The sequence below is a fragment of the Urocampus carinirostris genome, chromosome 11 (genome assembly GCF_059441175.1).
Source record: "Urocampus carinirostris isolate Australia breed hairy pipefish chromosome 11, RoL_Ucar_1.0, whole genome shotgun sequence".
Taxonomy (NCBI): domain Eukaryota; kingdom Metazoa; phylum Chordata; class Actinopteri; order Syngnathiformes; family Syngnathidae; genus Urocampus; species Urocampus carinirostris.
Genome location: NC_142359.1, coordinates 21,091,514 through 21,112,998, shown reverse-complemented (window position 1 = coordinate 21,112,998; position 21,485 = coordinate 21,091,514). Strand labels below are relative to the sequence as shown.

At 41.6% G+C, this 21,485-nt stretch overlaps 1 protein-coding gene across 1 annotated transcript in view; it reads left to right on the top strand.

The window, feature by feature from the left end:
- Positions 1-17,484: 17,484 nt before the first annotated feature.
- The window catches only part of pah (phenylalanine hydroxylase), a 34,314-nt gene continuing 30,313 nt past the window's right edge, over positions 17,485-21,485 (top strand). Inside the window, exons 1-2 of the mRNA XM_088346767.1 lie at positions 17,485-17,616; positions 19,792-19,911. Of these exons, the coding sequence (XP_088202893.1) occupies positions 17,545-17,616; positions 19,792-19,911 (192 nt within the window). The 5' untranslated portion in view covers positions 17,485-17,544. The remainder of the gene's footprint in view (positions 17,617-19,791; positions 19,912-21,485) is intronic.

The following is a 21,485-nucleotide window of genomic DNA, read 5'->3' as shown; positions in this document are numbered from 1 at the left end:
GCAGCGGCCCCTTTAAATAACCAGTCACGCTCTTTACAGCTGCACAAAAAGTACTTTGGGGGCTTTTGAATGAGGCCTGGCACAAAGCGCGCAGTGAGCAAATATCAAGTGGAGTGTTGATACTTTGACGAAGAGTTGGGGCGGACTTTATGATGAAGATGGCCGTATTGTGGGCCTGGTTGCAGAGCTCACCTCGGCTGAAAACCATCTGCTCGCTGTCAATGCATCACCTGCTTGCTTGGGCGTTACCAAGGCAACAGGGTGGTTTTTGGGGAGGGGAGCGGTTTAGGTACAAATGTACACCAGCAATGGATAACTGTCGTCCCCTAGTGGACTTTTCCCTTAGGAAGTTTCCTTTCTTCAATCAGTCATTGGGTTTCTATTATGATAATCTGTCACTGAGTCTTTAGTGTTACAGGAAGCGGAAGCAATTTGCTCACGAAAAGCTGAACAAACACAACAAAGGAAATTTGATTTACACAACGGGTGAAGATTGAGCTGTGCATCGATACCTGGACAAAAACAGAATGTGTGCTTTGTTTTTCATTCTCAGTTGTCAGTACTTTCGTTTCTTTCAAGGATCCATCAACACTACCAGCTAAAGGTCACTTAACTACTCGGGGTGCCCAAGAGAGACCACAACAACAATGTACATTTTAAGCTAAAGACAGATGCAAGGGCATGGTTTTGGCATGGATAAAGGGGACGTGTCCCCACCATTATGGAGGAATCATCGTTTTGTCGCCGCCAATATTTTGTGATCACTTAAAAAGTATGTGGTATGTCCCCACCCTTGGATTGATGAGTGCACTATTCTCCTCAATCTTTTGCACAGTCAACATACTAAAATGGCCGAGAAATAAATACAAATGGCTTATGGAGAAGTCCAATTTTGTTGGCGATAGAAAGCATCTTCATCCGCCTTTTTGTGCTTTTGTGAGTCCAGAGTGTTTAGTTGACAATGGTTCTTGAAGAAACTCGACATTTAAGAAGATTTGCGCGTATGTAATGTAGGTTTGCAAATATGTTTTGGGTACGTGTACGACAGCGGGGTGACTGTCTAGCCAATCAGAATGCGGAACACGATGAAAAGCTGCGATGTAGAGAAAATGCGAAAAGTAAACCGCGATACAGAAAGCAGTCTGTTCATCTCAGCCGCCCTAAGGGCCCAGCCGTGGTCCGCTGCACACCTGAGCTTTCGTCTGCAGGCGGCGCATGACCGAAGCTGAGTGACAGGTGAAAGTGAGCAGCATGCCTGAGAGGCGTTAACACCTTTTGTGTGCGACCAGAGAGCGGCAAAAGGCACTGACCCCCTTATTACAAGGGTGGGCCCGAATAGTCATTTCTCTGACTTCATCAATTCAATTTGATCTGTATCTTTCTGTTGTTTGGGATGTTAACCAGATTAGCCAAAGAACAAGGGAGCATCTGCAGGGAGAACTTCCTGTGTACACTTGTTGTGCTAATTCCAAAAGGAGAGAGTACCTTCAAAAGCCACATACTGAAATTTGAGAACAAATCTTAATTTTGTCTTTGTACAGGACACTGGATTTCAAACCACAGTGTTACATTTTGCAGGCAGACCCAAGTGTAGGGAAGCAGGAACTGAAGCAATTCAAAATAAGGACCGTCTTTAATAACAAAATCAGGAACGAAAAAAAAAACAAATAAGGGGTCACAAAACAAATAACGTCAAAAATAATAATACAAACGTGACTAGATCGAAACCAGAAACAAAGACCAAACCGGAAATGGAAATGCAAGGAAACAGAGTAAGGGGCCGGTCACACAGACATTTGCGGCTGAATCACGGCCAGAAATTTCTGCCTGTGAGGCGGACGCTATTGGACACTTTGAGATCGCCATACAGACGAGATACAGCAGTGCTTAACACGCGGTCGGAAATTCGCGCGCGGGTGGCAGCGCGAAAAAGTTTTGCGCTGCTCAATTCTTCAGAGCGCGAGTACACAGCCTTTCACGAGCGTATCGAGGCTGAACCACGGCCAGAAATTCCTGGCCGTGAAGCAGACGCTACAGCAGTGCTTTACTCGCGGTCGGAAATTCACACGCGGTTGGCCGCGCGAAAAAATTTTGAGCTGTTTAAAAGTTTGAGCACGTGTTAAACCGCGTGCCGCACACGTGGTCAACACGAGGTAATGACGCGGAAATGACGCGGAACGACGTGCTCTGGCCGCGGCCAGGGCGTGGTTACACATGGGTAGGACGGGAAATTTCAGCGGGTAATCGTGGGTGGAGCATGGTAATAGCATGTTCTGCGCCTGTATCGCGGTGTTATTACGTGAAATTAGCGTGTTACGCGTGTGATGGTCAAACGCCTTTCTCCGCGTATATACAGCGCGATTTGCCGAGCACACGTCAGTTGTGCTCGAGACGTCAAGGGGGTGAACATGGATCCCCGTCAGTGTAGTGACCTCGTCTTAATCCAATTTTATTTCTTGACATTTCTTTTCAAGATAATAAAATAAAAATGATGCCATAGCTTGAAATCTTGATCTTCAAGGGACTGTGTCTTGAGCGGTTATGATTTCTACAGCCCGGTGTTATCCGAGAAATGCATCCCTGCCGAGATTTGCATCCCCTCGCTACTACAACCACTTTTACCTCGTTTGATCTCACTTTTAGGGAATGTAATGGCGAACATATAACCAAAACCACTTCATCTTGCATTTGTTGGGAATGTAATACAACTTAAACCATTCCGTCTTTGTTTTTGTTGTGAACGTAATCGAACGGTAAATCCTCCCCCCCTCGCGTGAACGCGCATTCTGCTGCGCTTCCAACAAAAGCGATCGTATTCTATATAAAACGCTTATTAAAACAATAAAGCGAGCTAATTATAACAATTGGGAAATCCTAGTCTATATAACGCGTTTATTTAAACAATAAAGTGCGATCGTATTCTACAAAATGCGTTTGTTAACGCGGATGAAAAAGTCAAAAGCGATCGCAGCAGAATGCGCGTTCACGCGAGGGGGTCGGGGGGTGGGTAGTGTTGCGTAGGAGTCAGATTTGGGCACAACACCGGCTCGGGAGCTTTTATACCCGTGGTCCACACGAGAAAATGACGCAGAAATGACGCGATGAGGAAGCGGAACAGTCGCCGGCGTCTGTTTTGCGGGCATACCACCGATGAACAGCGGGTTGGCCAATTTTGCGCATTTTCCATCGCGGGCAACCACGGGCAAAAAAAAACCCGCAAAATTTTAGCCGTGATTCAGCCGCAAACGGCTGTGTGACCGGCCCCTAAGAAACAAACAAGGATCACAAAATGAATAACTTGACCAAACTAAATCAAATCTGACATTATCCAAACCTGAAAGACCTAACCGGAAATGGGGATGCAATAACCCGACGCCGTGTGATGTCCAACAGTCATTATAAAGGGCTAGGATAATTAAGGACAAGTGTGTCAAGATTGGGCTCATGTGTCTCTTGGTCCATACCAGATTGGTGCCCTCTGGGATAAGGTGGCATGCCGGATCCTAACAAACAGGTTTAAACAGCCATTTAAATTAACTAATTCACATCCAATTCTTAAGTTTTAAACCTGGCGCACACAGGCGCCAACCACGTGGGGAATTTGGTGTTGATGCTTTGACTGCTGAACGCCACCTGTGACATGCCCCAACACACTTCTTGCCATTTTTAGCTGTGATTTTTTCTGTTTAACTCCAAGTACATATTTATTACTGTGCCAAAAAAACGCATATGAGGGCCGCTTTGTGTTAAATGTGAGCCCTATATGGCCAGAGCAACCATACTGTAAAAAATAATGTCAGATTGAACGCAGACTTGTCTTTTTGGGTTGTTGTCATTGGTGAATGCCGCAATAATTGACCAAATTGCATTCGCTTGTTGCCGTTCCACAAGGATTAAGGGAAACTCCAGGAATCTATCAAAAATGCATATGATACATAAAATGTTGTGTTTTTTAATTCTGTTCAATTCTGATGAATAATTCGAGGACTTGATTTACTTCTGAAATTGTTCGAGTATTGTGAGTATGTTGGGAATATTGAATAAAGTACTATCATGGCACTGAACTACTGGACTGTCTCAGAAAATTAGAATATTGTGATAAAGTTCTTTATTTTCTGTAATGCAATTAAAAAAACAAAAATGTCATACATTCTGGATTCATTACACATCAACTGAACTATTTCAAGCCTTTTATTATTTGAATATTGCTGATTTTGGCTTACAGCTGAAAAAAACTCAAAAATCCTATCTCAAAATATTAGAATACTTCCTCAGACCAAGTAAAAAAATAATTTTATAACAGCAAAACTAAATCAAACATTTGAAAATGTTCATTGATGCACTCAGTACTTGGTTGGGAATCCTTTTGCACGGATTACTGCATAAATCCGGCGTGGCATGGAGGCAATCAGCCTGTGGCATTGCTGAGGTGTTATTGATGCCCAGGGTGCTTCGATAGCGGCCTTCAGCTCATTTGCATTTGTAGGTCTGGTGTCTTTCATCTTCTTCTTAACTATACCCCACAAATTCTCAATGGGGTTCAGGTCAGGGGAATTAGCAGGCCAATCAAGGACAGTGATGCCATGGTCAGTGCACCAGTTACTGGTGGTTTTGGCACTGTGGGCAGGTGCCAGATTATGCTGGAAAATGAAATCCTCATCTCCATAGAGCTTTTCAGCAGATGGAAGCATGTAGTGCTCTAAAATCTCTTGGTACACAGTTGCATTTACTCTGGACTTGATGAAACACAGTGGACCAACACCAGCAGCTGACATGGCTCCCCAAACCATTGCTGACTGTGGGAACTTCACACTGGATTTCAAGCAACTTGGATTTTGCTCCTCTCCAGCCTTTCTCCAGACTCTGGCGCCTTGACTTCCAAATGAAATGCAAAACTTGCTTTCGTCTGAAAAGAGGACTTTGGACCACTCTGCAACTGTCCAATGCTTCTTCTCCATAGCCCAAGTCAGACGCTTCTTCCGTTGTCTTGAGTTCAGAAGTGGCATGACCATGGGAATACGGCTATTGTAGCCCATTTCCCGGACACGTCTGTGAACTGTGGCTTTTGATACCTGGAGTCCAGCTTCAGCCCACTGTCTTTGAAGCTCCCCCAAATTCTGGAAGCGGCTCTTCTTCACAATTTTGTTAAGGCTCCGGTCATCTCTCTTGGTTGTGCAGCGTTTCCGGCCACATTTTTCCCTTCCGACAGACTTTTTGTGGATATGCTTTGAAACTACACTCTGTGAACAGCCTGCTCTTTGAGAAATTTCTTTTTGTGTCTTACCCTCCTGATGGAGGGTATCAATGATGGTCCTCTGGACAGCAGACAGATCAGCAGTCTTCCCCATACTTGTGATTTAGTTTACTGAACCAAGCTGAGTGTTTTTAAGGCTCAGGAAACCCTCGCAAGGTGTTTCGAGTTAATTAGATGATTCAGTTGATTAGTTGAATAGCCTACTTGTATACTTTTTCATGATATTCTAATATTTTGAGATAGGATTTTTGAGTTTTCTTAAGCTGTAAGCTAAATTCAGCAATATTTAAATAATAAAAGGCTTGAAATAGTTCAGTTGATGTGTAATGAATCCAGAATGTATGACATTTTTGTTTTTTTAATTGCATTACAGAAAATAAAGAACTTTATCACAATATTCTAATTTTCTGAGACAGTCCAGTATATCTTCCGTTGGAGGAATCTGCCACACTAAATTGTGGAAATATGGAGGCCTGCCTCACTGAGATAAAAGAGTGGATGTCACTCAATTTCTTGCGTCTTAACTCTGAAAAGACCGAAAGGTTAGTTATTGGTCCATCTAAATGCCGCGACTTATTCTCAAAAACTGCTGTGAACATTGACACATGTCACATCACACAGAGTGACTCAGTTAAAAATTTAGGTGTCATATTTGACCCCGATCTGTTCTTTCAAACACATGTGAAGAAAATTACTAGAACCGCTTTCTTCCATCTTCGTAACATTGCTCAAATTCGTCCTATACTGTCTCAGTCGGATGCGGAGATTATAATTCACGCGTTTGTTACCTCCCGTCTCGATTACTGTAATGCACTACTCTCCGGTCTCCTGATGTCCAGAATCAAGAGACTTCAGCTGGTACAAAATGCCGCAGCGAGGCTTTTAACTAAGACAAAAAAGTCCGACCACATCACGCTGATTTTGGCTAACCTGCATTGGCTCCCTGTTAGCCTAAGATGTGATTTCAAGGTTCTCTTAGTATTATACAAAATCCTACATGGACTTGCTCCCTCATATCTTTCAGATCTGATTTCCCCCTACGTTCCGGTCCGAAGCCTTCGTTCTGAGAGCGCCGGTCTTCTGGTGATCCCAAGAGCCAAGAAGTGTTCCGCTGGTTTGAGAGCGTTCTCCATCCGGGCACCAGTGCTGTGGAATGCTCTTCCCCCTGAGATCCGATCTGCAACCTCAGTGGAAATGTTTAAATCCAAGTTTAAAACTCACTTCTACTCTATAGCATATGAATAACCTATACTTTTTGTGGACAATATCTGTGTATTATTTGTGATTGCAACATCCTTTGCTGTCTGGTAATCCTGGAAGGAGGATACCACATGTACGGTCCCTTCTCAAGGTTTCTTCATTTTCCTCATGTTGAGGTTTTTTGAGTTTTTCCTTACCCTCATGTTGGTTCTAGATCAGGGGATGGTGTAATAATATTTTGAAAAATTAGTCTGTGTAATAACCTGTGAAGCCCTTTGAGACTCTTTGTGATTAAGGGCTATTCAAATAAAAATGACTTGACTTGACTTATAATGTCAGCTTGCCTTTTACTTGTACAACACATCATATCTAAAGCCGCAGTGTATTAATTATAGCAAAAAGCAGCAGCTTGTAGTTCGATATGTACGCTATGATGATTCTGTGAGACTTTCTGTCGGAGCCATGTGTGGGGATCTTAAAAGTTAGCAATAGGAGACATTCAATAAGTCTTGTGGCGTGTGAGAAAACGGCCGCCCGTTCTCAGCGTGAACTGTTTGTGGAGTAAAAGCTGCGCGGGGGGGCTCCTTTATAGAGAGTGAGAACAGCGCATGTGGCAAGTTTCACTTATTTCTTAGTCCTCTTGAACAATGATCAGTCAGGCACAACCACGCTGGGAGATAACATTTAAACACTGATGTACAAGTAACGCTGAGCTCGGCTTTAACGAACAACACTGAGGCCTTTGCCTTGAAACAAAGATAAGAATTCATTACAGAAAACTAACAAACAGTATGACGCTGATGTGACTTATTTGATACGTTGGCATCATTGATATCAAGAAAAGGACTTGGGAAAAATGCTAAATTGAATTTAATTGTCTTAATTAACATTGATTACAATGTGGTGAACATTGTATGTAAAGATATCAGACATTGCTCTCCAGGGCAAACATGTAATAAAGACTTTAAAGAGAAAAAAGGGTAAATAAATATGAAGATTAATGATTGGGTAGGTTGATCCCTTAACCACAAGGGTAGTAGGGGCACCATTTTCTATAGTGTTTCAGCCTGGTGGAGCCCATCCCTCTCCACCCAGTCTCAAACCAGGAACCTTTCATATGTTAGGCAAATGTGCTAACCACTGCGCTACAGAAATATGCAAACATATTTACAAGGTTGTAAAACTTATACAGTGAAAAGTAATGCAAAACATTTAGCAAAAAATCCAAAATACGTCAATAAATGATAACAGTGTATGCACTTTTTAATGCAAACAGCAATATACATGTCTTTGGTATTTCTTTTTACAGTTTTGTGCGCTTGTTGATGATGGGTCTGCGGAAGAAACTACCTGTAATAGCCTGTTTGCACTTATTTTAAAGCATCAGTGGCGCCTACCATAGGGCAAAGGGTCAAAGGGGTGGTGACCAAGATGAGAAGAGTCCTTTACAATGTTGATGGCTCTGCTGCGGTATCACAAGCCTGCAATGGCCAATGATCTAAATAGTCCACTACCTGAGGGTTCTATTATGAACAACCTGGAACAGAAGCTGCTGGTGTCATTCTACAAAGCCCTAGTTTAGAAATTCTGGCATATGGCATCTCCATGTCCTGGGAGCACATCAGCGGACAGGAGAAACTTACCGCCCAAAAGATCATCAGTTGCTCTCTAACCAGTCTAGAGGACATTGCCGGCTTGTGATACCTTGGCAAAGAAGTTAACCCTATAAAAGTGGATCACTGGGACTCCATTGCCCTCTCTGCATAGCATGTACCACCGCAGAGTCCATTATTAAGGACCTCACCCACCCAGAACACGGACTGTTTAAACTTCTGCCCTCAGGACGAAGCTACAGGAGTGTGAAATGCAGGACAACCCGTCTAAAGAATTAATTTTACCCCTCTACCATCAGACTGTTAAACGGCTGCTGATGGAACAATACACTACAGACAAATTCAACACACTACAGACACTTTAAACTGGACAATACTTGGATTATTCTTTCAACTGAACTACTCTTGAGTACTCATGCACACTTGAGTTCATCTTGTGGTTTACCTTCATTTTTATCCTAATGCCATAACTCATCTTGAGTTAATCTTGTATATTTATCTTTTAATATTTGAAATATTCTTTTATGTATACATGTTTAAAATTTGGGAGGCACGGCGGGTGAGTGGTTAGCGCGTCTGCGGCACAGTTCTGAGGACATGGGATCGAATCCTCCTGTGCGGAGTTTGCATGTTCTCCCCGTGCCTGCATGGGTTTTCTCCCGGCACTCCGATTTCCTCCCTCATTCCAAAAACATGCATGTCAGGTGAATTGACCGATCGAAATGGTCCTGAGGTGTGAATGAGCTAGTGAGTGAGTTCAGGGTGTCCCCTGCCCACTGCCTGAAGATATCTGGGATGGGCTCCAGCTCCCTTGCGACCCTACTGAAGATAAGATGTATACAATCCGTTTCCCTTTTTACGCTGTGTGGACAGCAAAGTAAGAATTCATTGTTCAGGGCAACGTGGTTCTTTACCATCCATATAACAATAAACACTTTGAATCTTGAATCTTGAAAAAGACCATTCCCTCACCGCCCACCACTTCTTTGCCCTGTTGCCCTCTGGTAGGCGCAACAGGTTCCTCAAAACTCGGACAAACAGATTCAGAGACAGCTTCTTCCCCACAGCCTTTCACAACAAACGCACAAAACTGTGAACATATTCATACTTTTGTTCTGTTTAAGAACACAAATAAACGATAAAATAATAAGAAATAAGAAATGCTATATTGCACGCAGCCTTTGAATACTTTAATTGAATTATTGTTGTATTTACCTGTGCCCTTTTTCCCAGTACTCCACTGCCCCCTCGTGGCTTCTCTGTGGGACTTATTGGGAAGGAATCCAGCTGATGCAGGGGTCCCCAAACGTTTTCCTGTGTGTGCCACATAACTGTCTCCTCTTTGAAGAGGGGCCAGGGTCAGTTAGTAACAGAAAGAGTGAGACAATTGCAGGAGTGCCTAAATGTAAAAATGCATTGTTTTCCAGAAAGCCACAATCAAATAACTTCCTGATTCTTCACAAGTCAGAAAAAAATATGTACACTATTTATGAAACAAATAATGACCAAAAAACGCTCTGTGGGTTGTCGACGGGGAAAAAAATCCATGGAATATAAAGGTTTTTTAATAGTTCCATGAACAATTGATACATCAGAATGTAACTGGACCCAGGTGGACGGGCTAGCTCCAGCTGGTGTTACACATTCATTCATTCATTCATTATCTGCACCGCTTATCCTCAGTAGGGTTGCGGAGGTGCTGGAGCCCATCCCAGCTATCTTCGGGCAGTGGGCAGGGGACACCCCGAACTGGCTGCCAGCCAGTCGCAGGGCACACAGAGACAGACAATTTGCTCACTCATGCACACCAAGGGACAATTTTGAGTGGCCAATTAACCTGACATGCATGTTTTTGGAATGTGGGAGGAAAACGGAGTGCCCGAAGGAAACCCACGCAAGCACGGGGAGAACATGCAAACTCCACACAGGGGGTTCGATCTCATGACCTCAGAACTGTGCCGCCGTGGTGCCCCATGTTACACATTTTTTTAATATATTTGTGGGTTTGTTTTGTTGTTGTTTTACCTCATCTGCAAAAGAGCTGATAAATGTCTCACACAACATAATTTAATTGTTGGCATTAAGGTTCGTTTATTGAGCAAGTCTCACTAAATCACGTGAGATCCCTTAAACATTTAAATACAAAATAACATTGCCATCAATTGGTACTTTTCAAGAATCAATAAAAAATCACGAAAACAACTCACCTTATGTTACTTGGTATCAAAATATACAAATTAATATCACAGTGCACTCTTAACTCAGTCCTGCATAACATAGCATTCCTCACCCAAGGCCCTATTTGCTAGTTGCTTATTCTAATGGCTGACTAACACTTACTATTTCTATCTATCTATCTATCTATCTATCTATCTATCTATCTATCTATCTATCTATCTATCTATCTATCTATCTATCTATCTATCTATCTATCTATCTATCTATCTATCTATCTATCTATCTATCTATCTATCTATCTATCTATCTATCTATCTATCTATCTATCTATCTATCTATCTATCTATCTATCTATCTATCTATCTATCTATCTATCGAATTTAGCTTATTTTGTGTCTTTAACAATATAAACAATACATTTTTTTCTCCTTGCCTTTTCCTCTTCTTTTATGTTTTTACTGCTTTTCTCTTGTTCCTTTTTGTTTTTCTTTTCTTTTCTCTTTCTTTTCATAACTTTTCTCTTGCTTTGTTCTTTTTTTTTCTCTCTTTTTCCCTTTTGTTAAAATAATTCCTTTCCTTCCTTTCCTGCCTTTCCTTCCCTCCTGTTTTGTTTGTCTTTTTTGCTTTTTTCCCTCCTTTTGAAGTCATTTTGTCCACATTGCTACATAATAATTGGTAATAAATTGATCAGACACTTTTATTTTCTTCTCTTGTTCCACTTACTACATCTGGGCTGGTGACCGAGTTCTTTTTAGCCACTTACCTATATCCATCCATTATCTGCACCGCTTATCCTCAGTAGGGTCGCGGGGGTGCTAGAGCCCTATCTATCTATCTATCTATCTATCTATCTATCTATCTATCTATCTATCTATCTATCTATCTATCTATCTATCTATCTATCTATCTATCTATCTATCTATCTATCTATCTATCTATCTATCTATCTATCTATCTATCTATCTATCTATCTATCTATCTATCTATCTATCTATCTATCGATCGATCGATCTATCTATCTATCTATCTATCTATCTATCTATCTATCTATCTATCTATCTATCTATCTATCTATCTATCTATCTATCTATCTATCGATCGATCGATCTTTGTTTGGTTTTGGCTACCAAACGGCTTTTCAGGTTTTGTCGACGCTTTAATCAATATATTACAGACTATTACGTAACATTATGCACAAAATGACTTAATAATAAATATTAAAAGTGTTTTTTTACTTTCCAGTGTTAACTTCTACTCATTTAAACCTTTATCATTTTTATACCATGCAACTTTAAAGTCAAGTATCACGGAAACCTGGGAAAACCCGGGACACAACGAAATGTATCATTAAAAGATTTACTTTTCAGTGCAGCAACGTATAAAATATGAAATACTAGAATAAACTCTAAATTTATTGTGTTGAATACAGCCAACCGGGAAACATAATAACTCGGGGTAAAATATATATCTACATTTCCTTAATTACAAAAATAAATGCTAAAATACCAAAAATATTATCATTTTATATACTCAATAAATTTAAAGTCAACAACACAGAATTCCTGAAAAAAATGCTAATGAACCTATTAGATGTGTATCGAAATGTCCGGTCTTTAACGTTTAGGCAGTGTCTCTCAACTGGTGGGTCGGGACCCTAAAGAGGGTCTTGACCTGTTTTCAGTGGGTCGCGGGTCTTTGCCCTGGCAAAATAACAAAACAAAAAAAAACAGCGGCAATTTTACAGTAGATGGGGTAATGCCCTGCTCAATCCCTCCTTCCTCTTCAGTCGAACGGCATGGTCCCAAATGTGGATGAGAGTGGATCACATCTCATTTAATCGTGATTTTGTCTGTTTAATTTCCTTTTTGTGCCACAATGGGTCCCAGGAAAGTTAGTGATAAGGAAAAGTAAAAGTGGAAGACAGTGTCAACAACGAATGAGTCGTAAAAGGAAATCACTGCGAAATAAGAATATATTGTGTCAGCCATCGAAGTACTGCCTGTAGGTACAGTAAATGGTTTTAAAATGTTATATACCAGTATACTGATTGTTTGTCATGGTTGCCATGGCGCCCAATTGACCCCGCCCATGTGGCGCCAGCTGCGGCTCATTGACAGATTGGCTTTCTGTCTATTTAAGCTCAGTGCTCTCACTCTTCCTTTGTCAGTCCGTCAACGAACCTGTGCCCGCAAGACGTGGGTTTTGACTCGGTCCTGTTTCCAGTTGGTATTTTCTGTCCGGTATTGTTCCTGTTTATTTTTTCCTGTTTAATATTGGTTTCCAGTTTCGTTCCCGTCTAGTTTGTCCTGTTTATTTTCGATATCCTGTTTTGATATCATCCCTGTCTATCCCCAGCGACCCCATCCGTCCGAAATCTGCTCGGACAATTGGTATCGATCTCGTCAGGCTCTGGCTTCCTACCATTCCACGCCAGACTGCTGCCTCACGTGCATGACTTCACATTTCCTGTAAAATAAAAGGCTTGTGTGAGAAACATCACGCATTTGGGTCTTGATCCTTTTCCTCTTGACATTGTTATTATTTTGACATTAAGTAATTATTGTTGTTTAGGTTAACGATTTTAAAAAAATATTTTGGGTATAAACTTATTTTAGAATGTGGCTATATTTGAGCAGTTTTAGGGTGTTGTTCAAACACGATATAGTCACGGTCGCCATGACGACCAGTATGCCACGCCCCCGAACTCAAGCTGAAGCAGATGAGCTGATTGCTGGTCTGCTATTTAAGGCTGGATTTTGGGTTTGGCGGGCGCTGGTTCATTACTCATTATTCACAATCCCGGTCTGTTATGCCTTGTCCTGTTTTAGTCTGTTATGCCTTGTCCTGTTTTAGTCTGTTATGCCTTGTCCTGTTTTAGTCTGTTATGCCATGTCCTGTTGAGTTCGTGCCGGAGGAACTCTGTATTGTTCTGTTTTGCCCCGGAGTATTGGGCGACTTTTATTTTATTAAATAAAACTTATGGATCGTCAACGCATTTGAGTTCTCCCTTCATGCCTCCTGCCTCCGTTTTGGTCCGGTCACCATCCACGCCACCACGTCTCGTGACAGAATGAACCAGCCAACAAAGAGAACTCAGCGAACGATCCCAGCGCGACTTGGGGAGAGCTGGAGAGCGCAGTTCGGCAGGCGCCTACTGAGTTGGCCTTCCCTGCTCGTTCGAACCACGGCCCCGCCCGTCGTGGCCCTTGCTGTGCCTCGAATCGACTCCCGGGAAGAATTGACGCCTGCCTGTTCGACTCTCATGCCTGCCTGCCCGACTCCCGTGCCGATTGCCTGCTATTCCGTCTCCCCTGCGTGCCAGCCCGACTCCGACTCTGCTGCCCGTCGGGCCGACTCCGACTCCGCTGCCCGTCGGGCCGACTCCGACTCTGATGCCTGCCTGCCCGACTCCCGTGCCGACTGCCTGCTATTCAGTCTCCCCTGCGTGCCAGTCCGACTCCGCTGCCTGCCAGTCCGACTCCGCTGCCTGCCAGTCCGACTCCGCTGCCTGCCAGTCCGACTCCGCTGCCTGCCAGTCCGACTCCGCTGCCTGCCAGTCCGACTCCGCTGCCTGCCAGTCCGACTCCGCTGCCTGCCAGTCCGACTCCGCTGCCTGCGTGCCAGTCCGACTCCCCTGCGTGCCAGTCCGACTCCGCTGCGTGCCAGTCCGACTCCGCTGCGTGCCAGTCCGACTCCGCTGCCTGCCTGTCCGACTCCGCTGCTCCTGTTTTGCCGGTTCTGATTTTGACTCTCTCATGTTTTACCTGTTCTGATTTTGCCTGTCCTGTTTACCTGCCCTGATTTTGCCTGTCCTGTTCTCGTCGGTTCTGCCTGTCTGTTATCCCCTGTCCAGTTTGCCCACCAGAACCCCTCCCTGCCGAGCGCCGATTCCGATCCGCCCGACGCAGATGGCGCCTGCCTCTCCCCGTTCCTGCGTGTTCGGAGGAGGGAGCGGGGTTGCCCCAATCGCGAGCGTCAACATTCCGGGGCGTGAGGTTGTAATTTTTTCTTTTTGGGACCTCGGGAGCTGTCCCTTAAGAGGGGGGCTCTGTCACGGTCGCCATGACGACCAGTATGCCACGCCCCCGAACTCAAGCTGAAGCAGATGAGCTGATTGCTGGTCTGCTATTTAAGGCTGGATTTTGGGTTTGGCGGGCGCTGGTTCATTACTCATTATTCACAATCCCGGTCTGTTATGCCTTGTCCTGTTTTAGTCTGTTATGCCATGTCCTGTTGAGTTCGTGCCGGAGGAACTCTGTATTGTTCTGTTTTGCCCCGGAGTATTGGGCGACTTTTATTTTATTAAATAAAACTTATGGATCGTCAACGCATTTGAGTTCTCCCTTCATGCCTCCTGCCTCCGTTCTGGTCCGGTCACCTTCCACGCCACCACGTCTCGTGACAGATATAGGCTTATATGCAGGTTTTTACAGTACTTAAAATAGTTTTGCTATTGCTGGTCCTTTTTGGATTTTGGTTTTGGTTTTTAAAGGTGAATATATTCTATTTTCTCTGCACAATCCTTTCATCCGATACATTTGAGACGTGGAATTTTTGTTCTTGATCTGGCTCACAGCTTGTCATTAGAGAGGAATGGTGTATCCTTAGAAATAATGAACATTTAAAGTGCATTATAAAATAATAATTATGATTTTAAAAGTATATTGAATATAATTTTAGACAATTTATTTGTTGACTATGTAAGCTTAAGGGATATGCTAGCACAAAAGTGTCAAACCCATGGCCCGCCACATTATTTTATGTGGCAAGATAATTCTAAGAAAAGCCCAGGAGAAAAATAAGCTGTATCGTGTCAAACATTCACTTGTAGTTTTAATATGTCTGATGGATGTCGCCAAAGGCAGGCACCACTCGCAAAGCACCCACTGTAGCTCTGTTTGCTGATTACCATTAAACAACCATTTTAGTGACATTTTACTTAAAATAAAAGTTACAAACATGCTGCTTACGTCAATATGAAAAATTTTAAATGAAATGAAAAGAAACACCTGAGTGTTTTAGCAGAAGTATAGAAGCGTTATTTCCTTTCTACAATAGATATGAATTATAACAGCAAAGTTGACATGTTCAGGTGAACATATTTATAACCAAATAATAAAACCAAAATACTTTTAAATTATTAAATACATAATTTCAATTAGTGTGCTATTTCGGCCACTACCCAATCTGCATGTGTTTCCCTGACTTAAATAAATGGGAGTGGAAATCAATTCAATTGTTGTTATTTTGTTTCTTCGTAGTTTTTTGTCATTTTCACCTGAAGAGTGACCTTGCTGGTTGCTTGTAAAAGATTGTGATCCTGGCCAAACTTGTTCTATCCTAGGAGAGTAGAATGTTTTTATGGGAAAGCCCCTGAGTCAGCAAAACGAAAAATGCAAAGTCAACTTTTTTGCAAATTTTTACATCCAGGCTAACCTTACTGACTGCTTGTAAAAGGTAGTGTTGATATTCAATGGTGTTCTGTCCAGAGAGAGTAGAATAGCTTTCCAGAAAAATCAGCAAAACAAAAAGTGCTGAACTGACTATTTTGGGGTATTTTTTACATAGAGATAGACCTTGCTAATTTTTTCGTGTTCAAATTAAATTTTGTTTTAGCCCTGTAGAGGGGAATATATATTTCTGAAAAAAAACTGGCAATTAAGCAAAGCCGAAATTCTTTTTTTTTTTTTGTCATTATTCGACAGTTTAATCAATCATTGCACTAATATATACATTGTGGCTATTGAGTGGCCAAAGAATGAAGTAAAAAAAGCACTAGCTGCCTCAATCACAAAACTTAGCAATGGTTGCTTGCATGAGCAGCTGTGGAAGGCAAGTGACACTGAAGGACGAAGCCAGAGCAGATAACAATAGAAATAGCCGCAAGCTATACCCAGTACTTAATTGACTATTGAGTATATAGAGAGGGAAACAGTGGGGAAAAAGAGCCAGAACTCGAAAACAGTGACACTGAAGGACGAAGCTCGAGATGCTGACAACAGCAGCTAGTGGCGAACTATAGCAAGAAGCCATTTGGCTATTGAGTGGCTAGAGAAGGAACCAGTGAAAAATGTGACATATGAAATGAAATGATCTGCATTTATATAGCGCTTTTCAAGTCAAGACTTCCCAAAGCGCTTTACAGTGTGCTTCACACTTCCCAATTGCGGCCGTGCGGCCATGTAAGGCGCTAACCTGCATATTGGGGGTATTAGGGGTTCAGTGTCATACCCAAGGACACTTGTACATGTAACACGGAGGAGCCGGGATTCGAACTGCGATCTCTTGATCCCAAGACGAGCGCACTACCTCCTTAGCCACTGCCGCCCACATATGCCTTGATCACAGAACTCAGCGATGGCCGCATGCATGAGCAGCTGTGGAAGGTGAATGACACCAAAGGACAAAGCCGGAACAGCTAACAATAGTAATCTGCCACCAAGTAGCTACCATGAGTGGCTAGAAAAGGAAACAGTGAGAAAAAGAGCCAGATTCCTAACTTACCTGATTGCTCGTGAAAGATTGTAATTCTGGCCAAACTTTTTCTGGCCTGAGAGAGTGGAATGTCTTTCTGGGAATGCTTTTGAGTCACCAAAATTAAAAAAAATGCAAAGTCACTTTTTGGGCAGTTTTCACATCAGGGGTAACCTACCTGATTGCCTGTTAAAGTTGTGTTGATATGTCCTTCTGGCCTGGATGAAAAGGATGTCTTTTGAGAAAAATGTTGAGTCAACAAAAGCAAAAGAGCAACGTTATTTTCCACATCTAGATCAACCTACCTGACTGCCTACAAAAAACTGTGTTCCGATTTAACGTCCGTACTCCTTTTATCGGGCGGACAGACAGACAAACATACATACTTAGATCCCAAACGAAAACATTATCTCCACCCTCGCTTTGCTCACAGGTGCCCATTAACAAAGGTATAGGAACATTTTTTTTCCACCACAAATATGAAAAGACTTTTAAGTGCCCGAAAGAAACTCTCACCCTTGAAAACTCATTACATGTAGTATGCAGTATGCAACAAATTCTGGAGGTCCACAAAGAACAACATTATTTCGCAGGTTACCGCCGCGGCGGCAGTGAGAATAGAGACCACATGGGCCGACCGCAGCTCTGTTTCACAAGCAAACGTCCCATCACATGCCAATGCAGGGGGGTGTGTCCGTGTGTGCCTTTGTGTGTGCATCACGTGACCAAATCTGTGATAAAAAGTGGCTGCCCCGTGTAACCAAATCCAGCGAAGCCAAACGCCGCGCGCACAAACACATAAATCTCACCTGCAGGTCAAAGAAGATGGACGTTGTTTACAGGAGGGTCAACGGAGACCACAGTGAGGATGCCAAACCCGTCGAGCAAGAAAAATCGGTAGGCCTGCCGGAAAAAACACTGTTATCAAATATAATGTACAGCAATCCCTTGTTTTTGCAGGGGTTGGACTCCCAAAAAGACAGCAAGGAGTCAAAATCCGCAACGTAGATCAAATATTCTATTATACTTTGAAAGCCAAGAACAAACCCTATTTACAGGCTCAAGCAGTTTTAATTTCAAAAATATGTCCGACTCGGTTTGGCTTCAGACTTTTTGTTCTGAGGAGGGCCAGATCAGCAAAGGAATGTCAACTCCAAATTTGTAGATTTATTTTTCAGTATTATGTTTTATCATTCAGCCTACAGTAGTAACCTACCCTCTACATGTTATAATCACGGATGATAAGGGATTTTTTATAAACATAAGACATTTTCATACCTGCCAACACTGCCGCTCAACACGCTAGACTATTGATTTTCGTCCCTTAGAATTGCCTACCACTTTTAAATTAAAAAAACTACCAATTTCTTTAAATATAGACCACAATAAAATCTTGACTAGATACTTGTTAATTATTTGTTATTGCAACATCCATTTTGGCCTGGTCATCCTGGAAGGGGACTACCTCATGTGCGGTTCCTTTTTAAGGTTTCTTCATTTTCTTCAAGTTGAGGTTTTTGAGTTTTTCCTTGCCCTCATGTAGGGTTTAGATCAGGGGATGGTGTAATAATAGTCTAAGGTTTGCTATGTGATTAAGGGCTATACAAATAAAATAAATAAAATAAAATAAAATAAATAAACATGACTTGTATTCTAGTCTACGGCTGCTTTATTTTGAATAATACCCTCACAAAATTGCATTAGATTTAAGTTTTTGATAAAAGTTTTCCAATTTTGGTTTTAAATGTATGTTTTTTATAATATTACAGTCATATTAGCCTCTGGGAAGAGGTACTGCAGTGTGCGGTGCAGGACCACTAGGTTCCACAATAGTCTTGTCCCCCTGGCCATTAGACTGTTAAATGGTCAATCAAACACATAGTAAATCTAAACTGCTGCTGATCTGTACATCTGTGGGTTTTGTTTGACTTTTTGCACTACTGGCAGTTCTTTATAGCTAGCCACTCCTTGCACATCTGTTTCTCTGCACTATTGTACTTACAGTGTTATTGTTACAGTGTTATTGTTAGTGTTTACCTGACTTGTTTACCTAGTATATTATTAGTACTCAATACTCCAACTCAATACAACATTTTATTTATATCTGTACATTCAAGGAAACTGTGCGGGTCAGATGTATCGACATTTCGTTCTGTATACACGTGTACTAGAATGACAATAAAGTAGATCTGAATCTGATTCTGAATCTGAATCTGAAAATTAGACAGTTTGTGTTTCGCAGTTAAAATCTACCGCAATAAAGTCTACCGCGTTTTAATGTCTAATGTTCAAAGTTTGGCATGTATGTATTTATTCACATACAATGGGGAAAAATGTTTTTGATTTTGGGCTTCGAATGTGTTAAATTGTTTACTTTCGCAGTTGAGTAAAAGAAGTTTTTACACCTGAAACAACTCACCACGCAAGAGAAACTCAACACTGCCATCCAGTGGCAGGAGAGAGCATTTGGTTATTATAGCAATATTTTAAAAATCATAACTTTTGAGAGATATGACCCAGAGACTCGCTAAGAGCAGATCCAGTCTGTGGGCTGCACGTTTGACATGACTACACTATTGATTTCAAAAATAGATTTCCCTTTACTGACTCACGAGCGGATCATTTGTATATAAAAAGAAAAAAATAGTAATCTGCTGGAAACTTGGACTGGACTTGACGTATGCCGTACCCCAGGTGGTGGGCATTGAAAATAATACACATACTTGTAAATTTCTCATTCAGTTATAAAGAATAAGTCTTATGATCGTCAACATTAATAATTATTAATTTGATTTTCCTAAATCATGTCCTTTCTCTGATATTTTTGAATGATACCAAATTCAATTGATACACTCTAATTAATGAGAACTAGAGTTACCATGCTAGAGAGAATCTGGACTGGAATATTTAAAAATCAAAAGGACTTCGGTGGGATAACAGCTGAAGATTTGAGATGATGTAACTGTGTTTTTCCCTCAAAATTCCACGACTCTCCCACCTCCTTCAACATATGGCTACATTTAAATGTTCAACTAGTTACAGATGGCATTTTGTCCTGTTTTTGCTTCTCAGAAGAGGCGTGGCTCCATGTACCTGGAGGAGGAGACCAGCAAGAAGACCGAGGTTGTCTCCTGCATCTTCTCATTGAAGGAGGAGGTTGGCGCCTTGGCCCGAGCATTGAGACTTTTTGAGGTAACACTTTTTGTTCCGCTCAAAGGACTAGTTTGCAAAAAAATAAATCGTGACACTCTAGGATAGGCATAGCAAACTCAGTTTGGCTCAGGGGCTGGATCCAGCCCGTGATGTTCTCATGGGGCTGGATCAGGAAAAAAAATATCAACTCCAAATATTTACTGAGGGTTTGTTTTGACCAATTGCAGGCTTTTTTTTACAGTCCACAGCCCGCAATAGTCTAAGGGGGGCCTGTATTAATAAAACGCATAAGACCTACTTTAGCGCCGAAAACCTTTAGCCACAAGTGACCGATTCAAATTATGATCGACACATTGGTTAGCCAATGAAATTCCCAACATAAATGTATGCAATTTTTGGATGTGTATTAAAACCTGAGCCGAAAATAAACATGCGTAATTGCAACTTGGGCTCCACTTTTATGCGCAATTGTTACGAACAAGTGTGCACAATTGTTATAGAGAATGAGAAGTCAATTATTTACAACTCTTTCATATTGTCTAAGAATTGGCCAAAGTCAAATAGATGGTTGAAAAGGTTTCAGAGGTGTGCACTTGTCGTCTCCAAATGGCCACTTTTGGAAAAGCCTAAAGATAACCAAATAAAAATTTATAAAATACAATGTTTAATTTTAGATTGTTATCGATTTTGACCAGGGGCCAGGCAAGACTTTGTGCTATTGTTCCAGCTGTTTTCCAGCTAAAAACCTCATGCTACACTCTTTTTTAGGCATGTGATTGCTAAAAGAAATTCTGGCGAGAACTTAAATTACTCAACGTTAGTAGCACTTCCAGTGATTATTTCAGTTGAGGACCTAAATTCAGAGTTTTTACTTTCAAAAGTGACAAAAAATGTCCATATTCTCCAAACATTACAAGAACAGGATTAGGATTTTAGGCCAATTTTACAGGATTGTTAAGGGGTTAAAAATTGAGCATTTCATCAATTTGGATTTTAAATACTCAGAATTAAAGCAAATTTTAAGGGAGCTGTACCGAATTTGTAAAATTGTGACTCCCTGACCTTATCTCCTGGCTTAAAGTCATGATTAGAACCTCAGTCAGCTTGTTTATGATGCACGGGCAAGTACGTGCGTTTCCTGGATGCGCTCGAACAAACTCTTCTTTTTTTGTCTTCTTTGAGGTTTAGGTTGACGTTTGGGCTGTACTTGAAGCAGGCCTCATTACTTTCACCATTTTCAGTCCACACCTACAAATAAAAACCAAAAAAGCAAAGATGAGCATAACATCACTCTCCAACACTCCCCCCAGCCCCCATTCTTCAAAATGTGTTTTGCCCTGAACAGCTGTGATAAAAGATAAAACTCCACTGGGCATTGTTAACACATACTCAGTGGGGAAAATATTTAATTTTCAACTTTTTAAGTACACCTCAAGTCAAGTAAGTCATGTTTATTTGTATAACCCTTAATCACAAAGAGTCTCAAATGACACCCCAACATTTAAGTGACACATCTAATAATATGCATTGAAAAACTCAAAATAAATTAAGACTAGTCTTTTTTAACGTGAAATTAAATTAACATAATAACAAATGAAAGAAATACATGATAT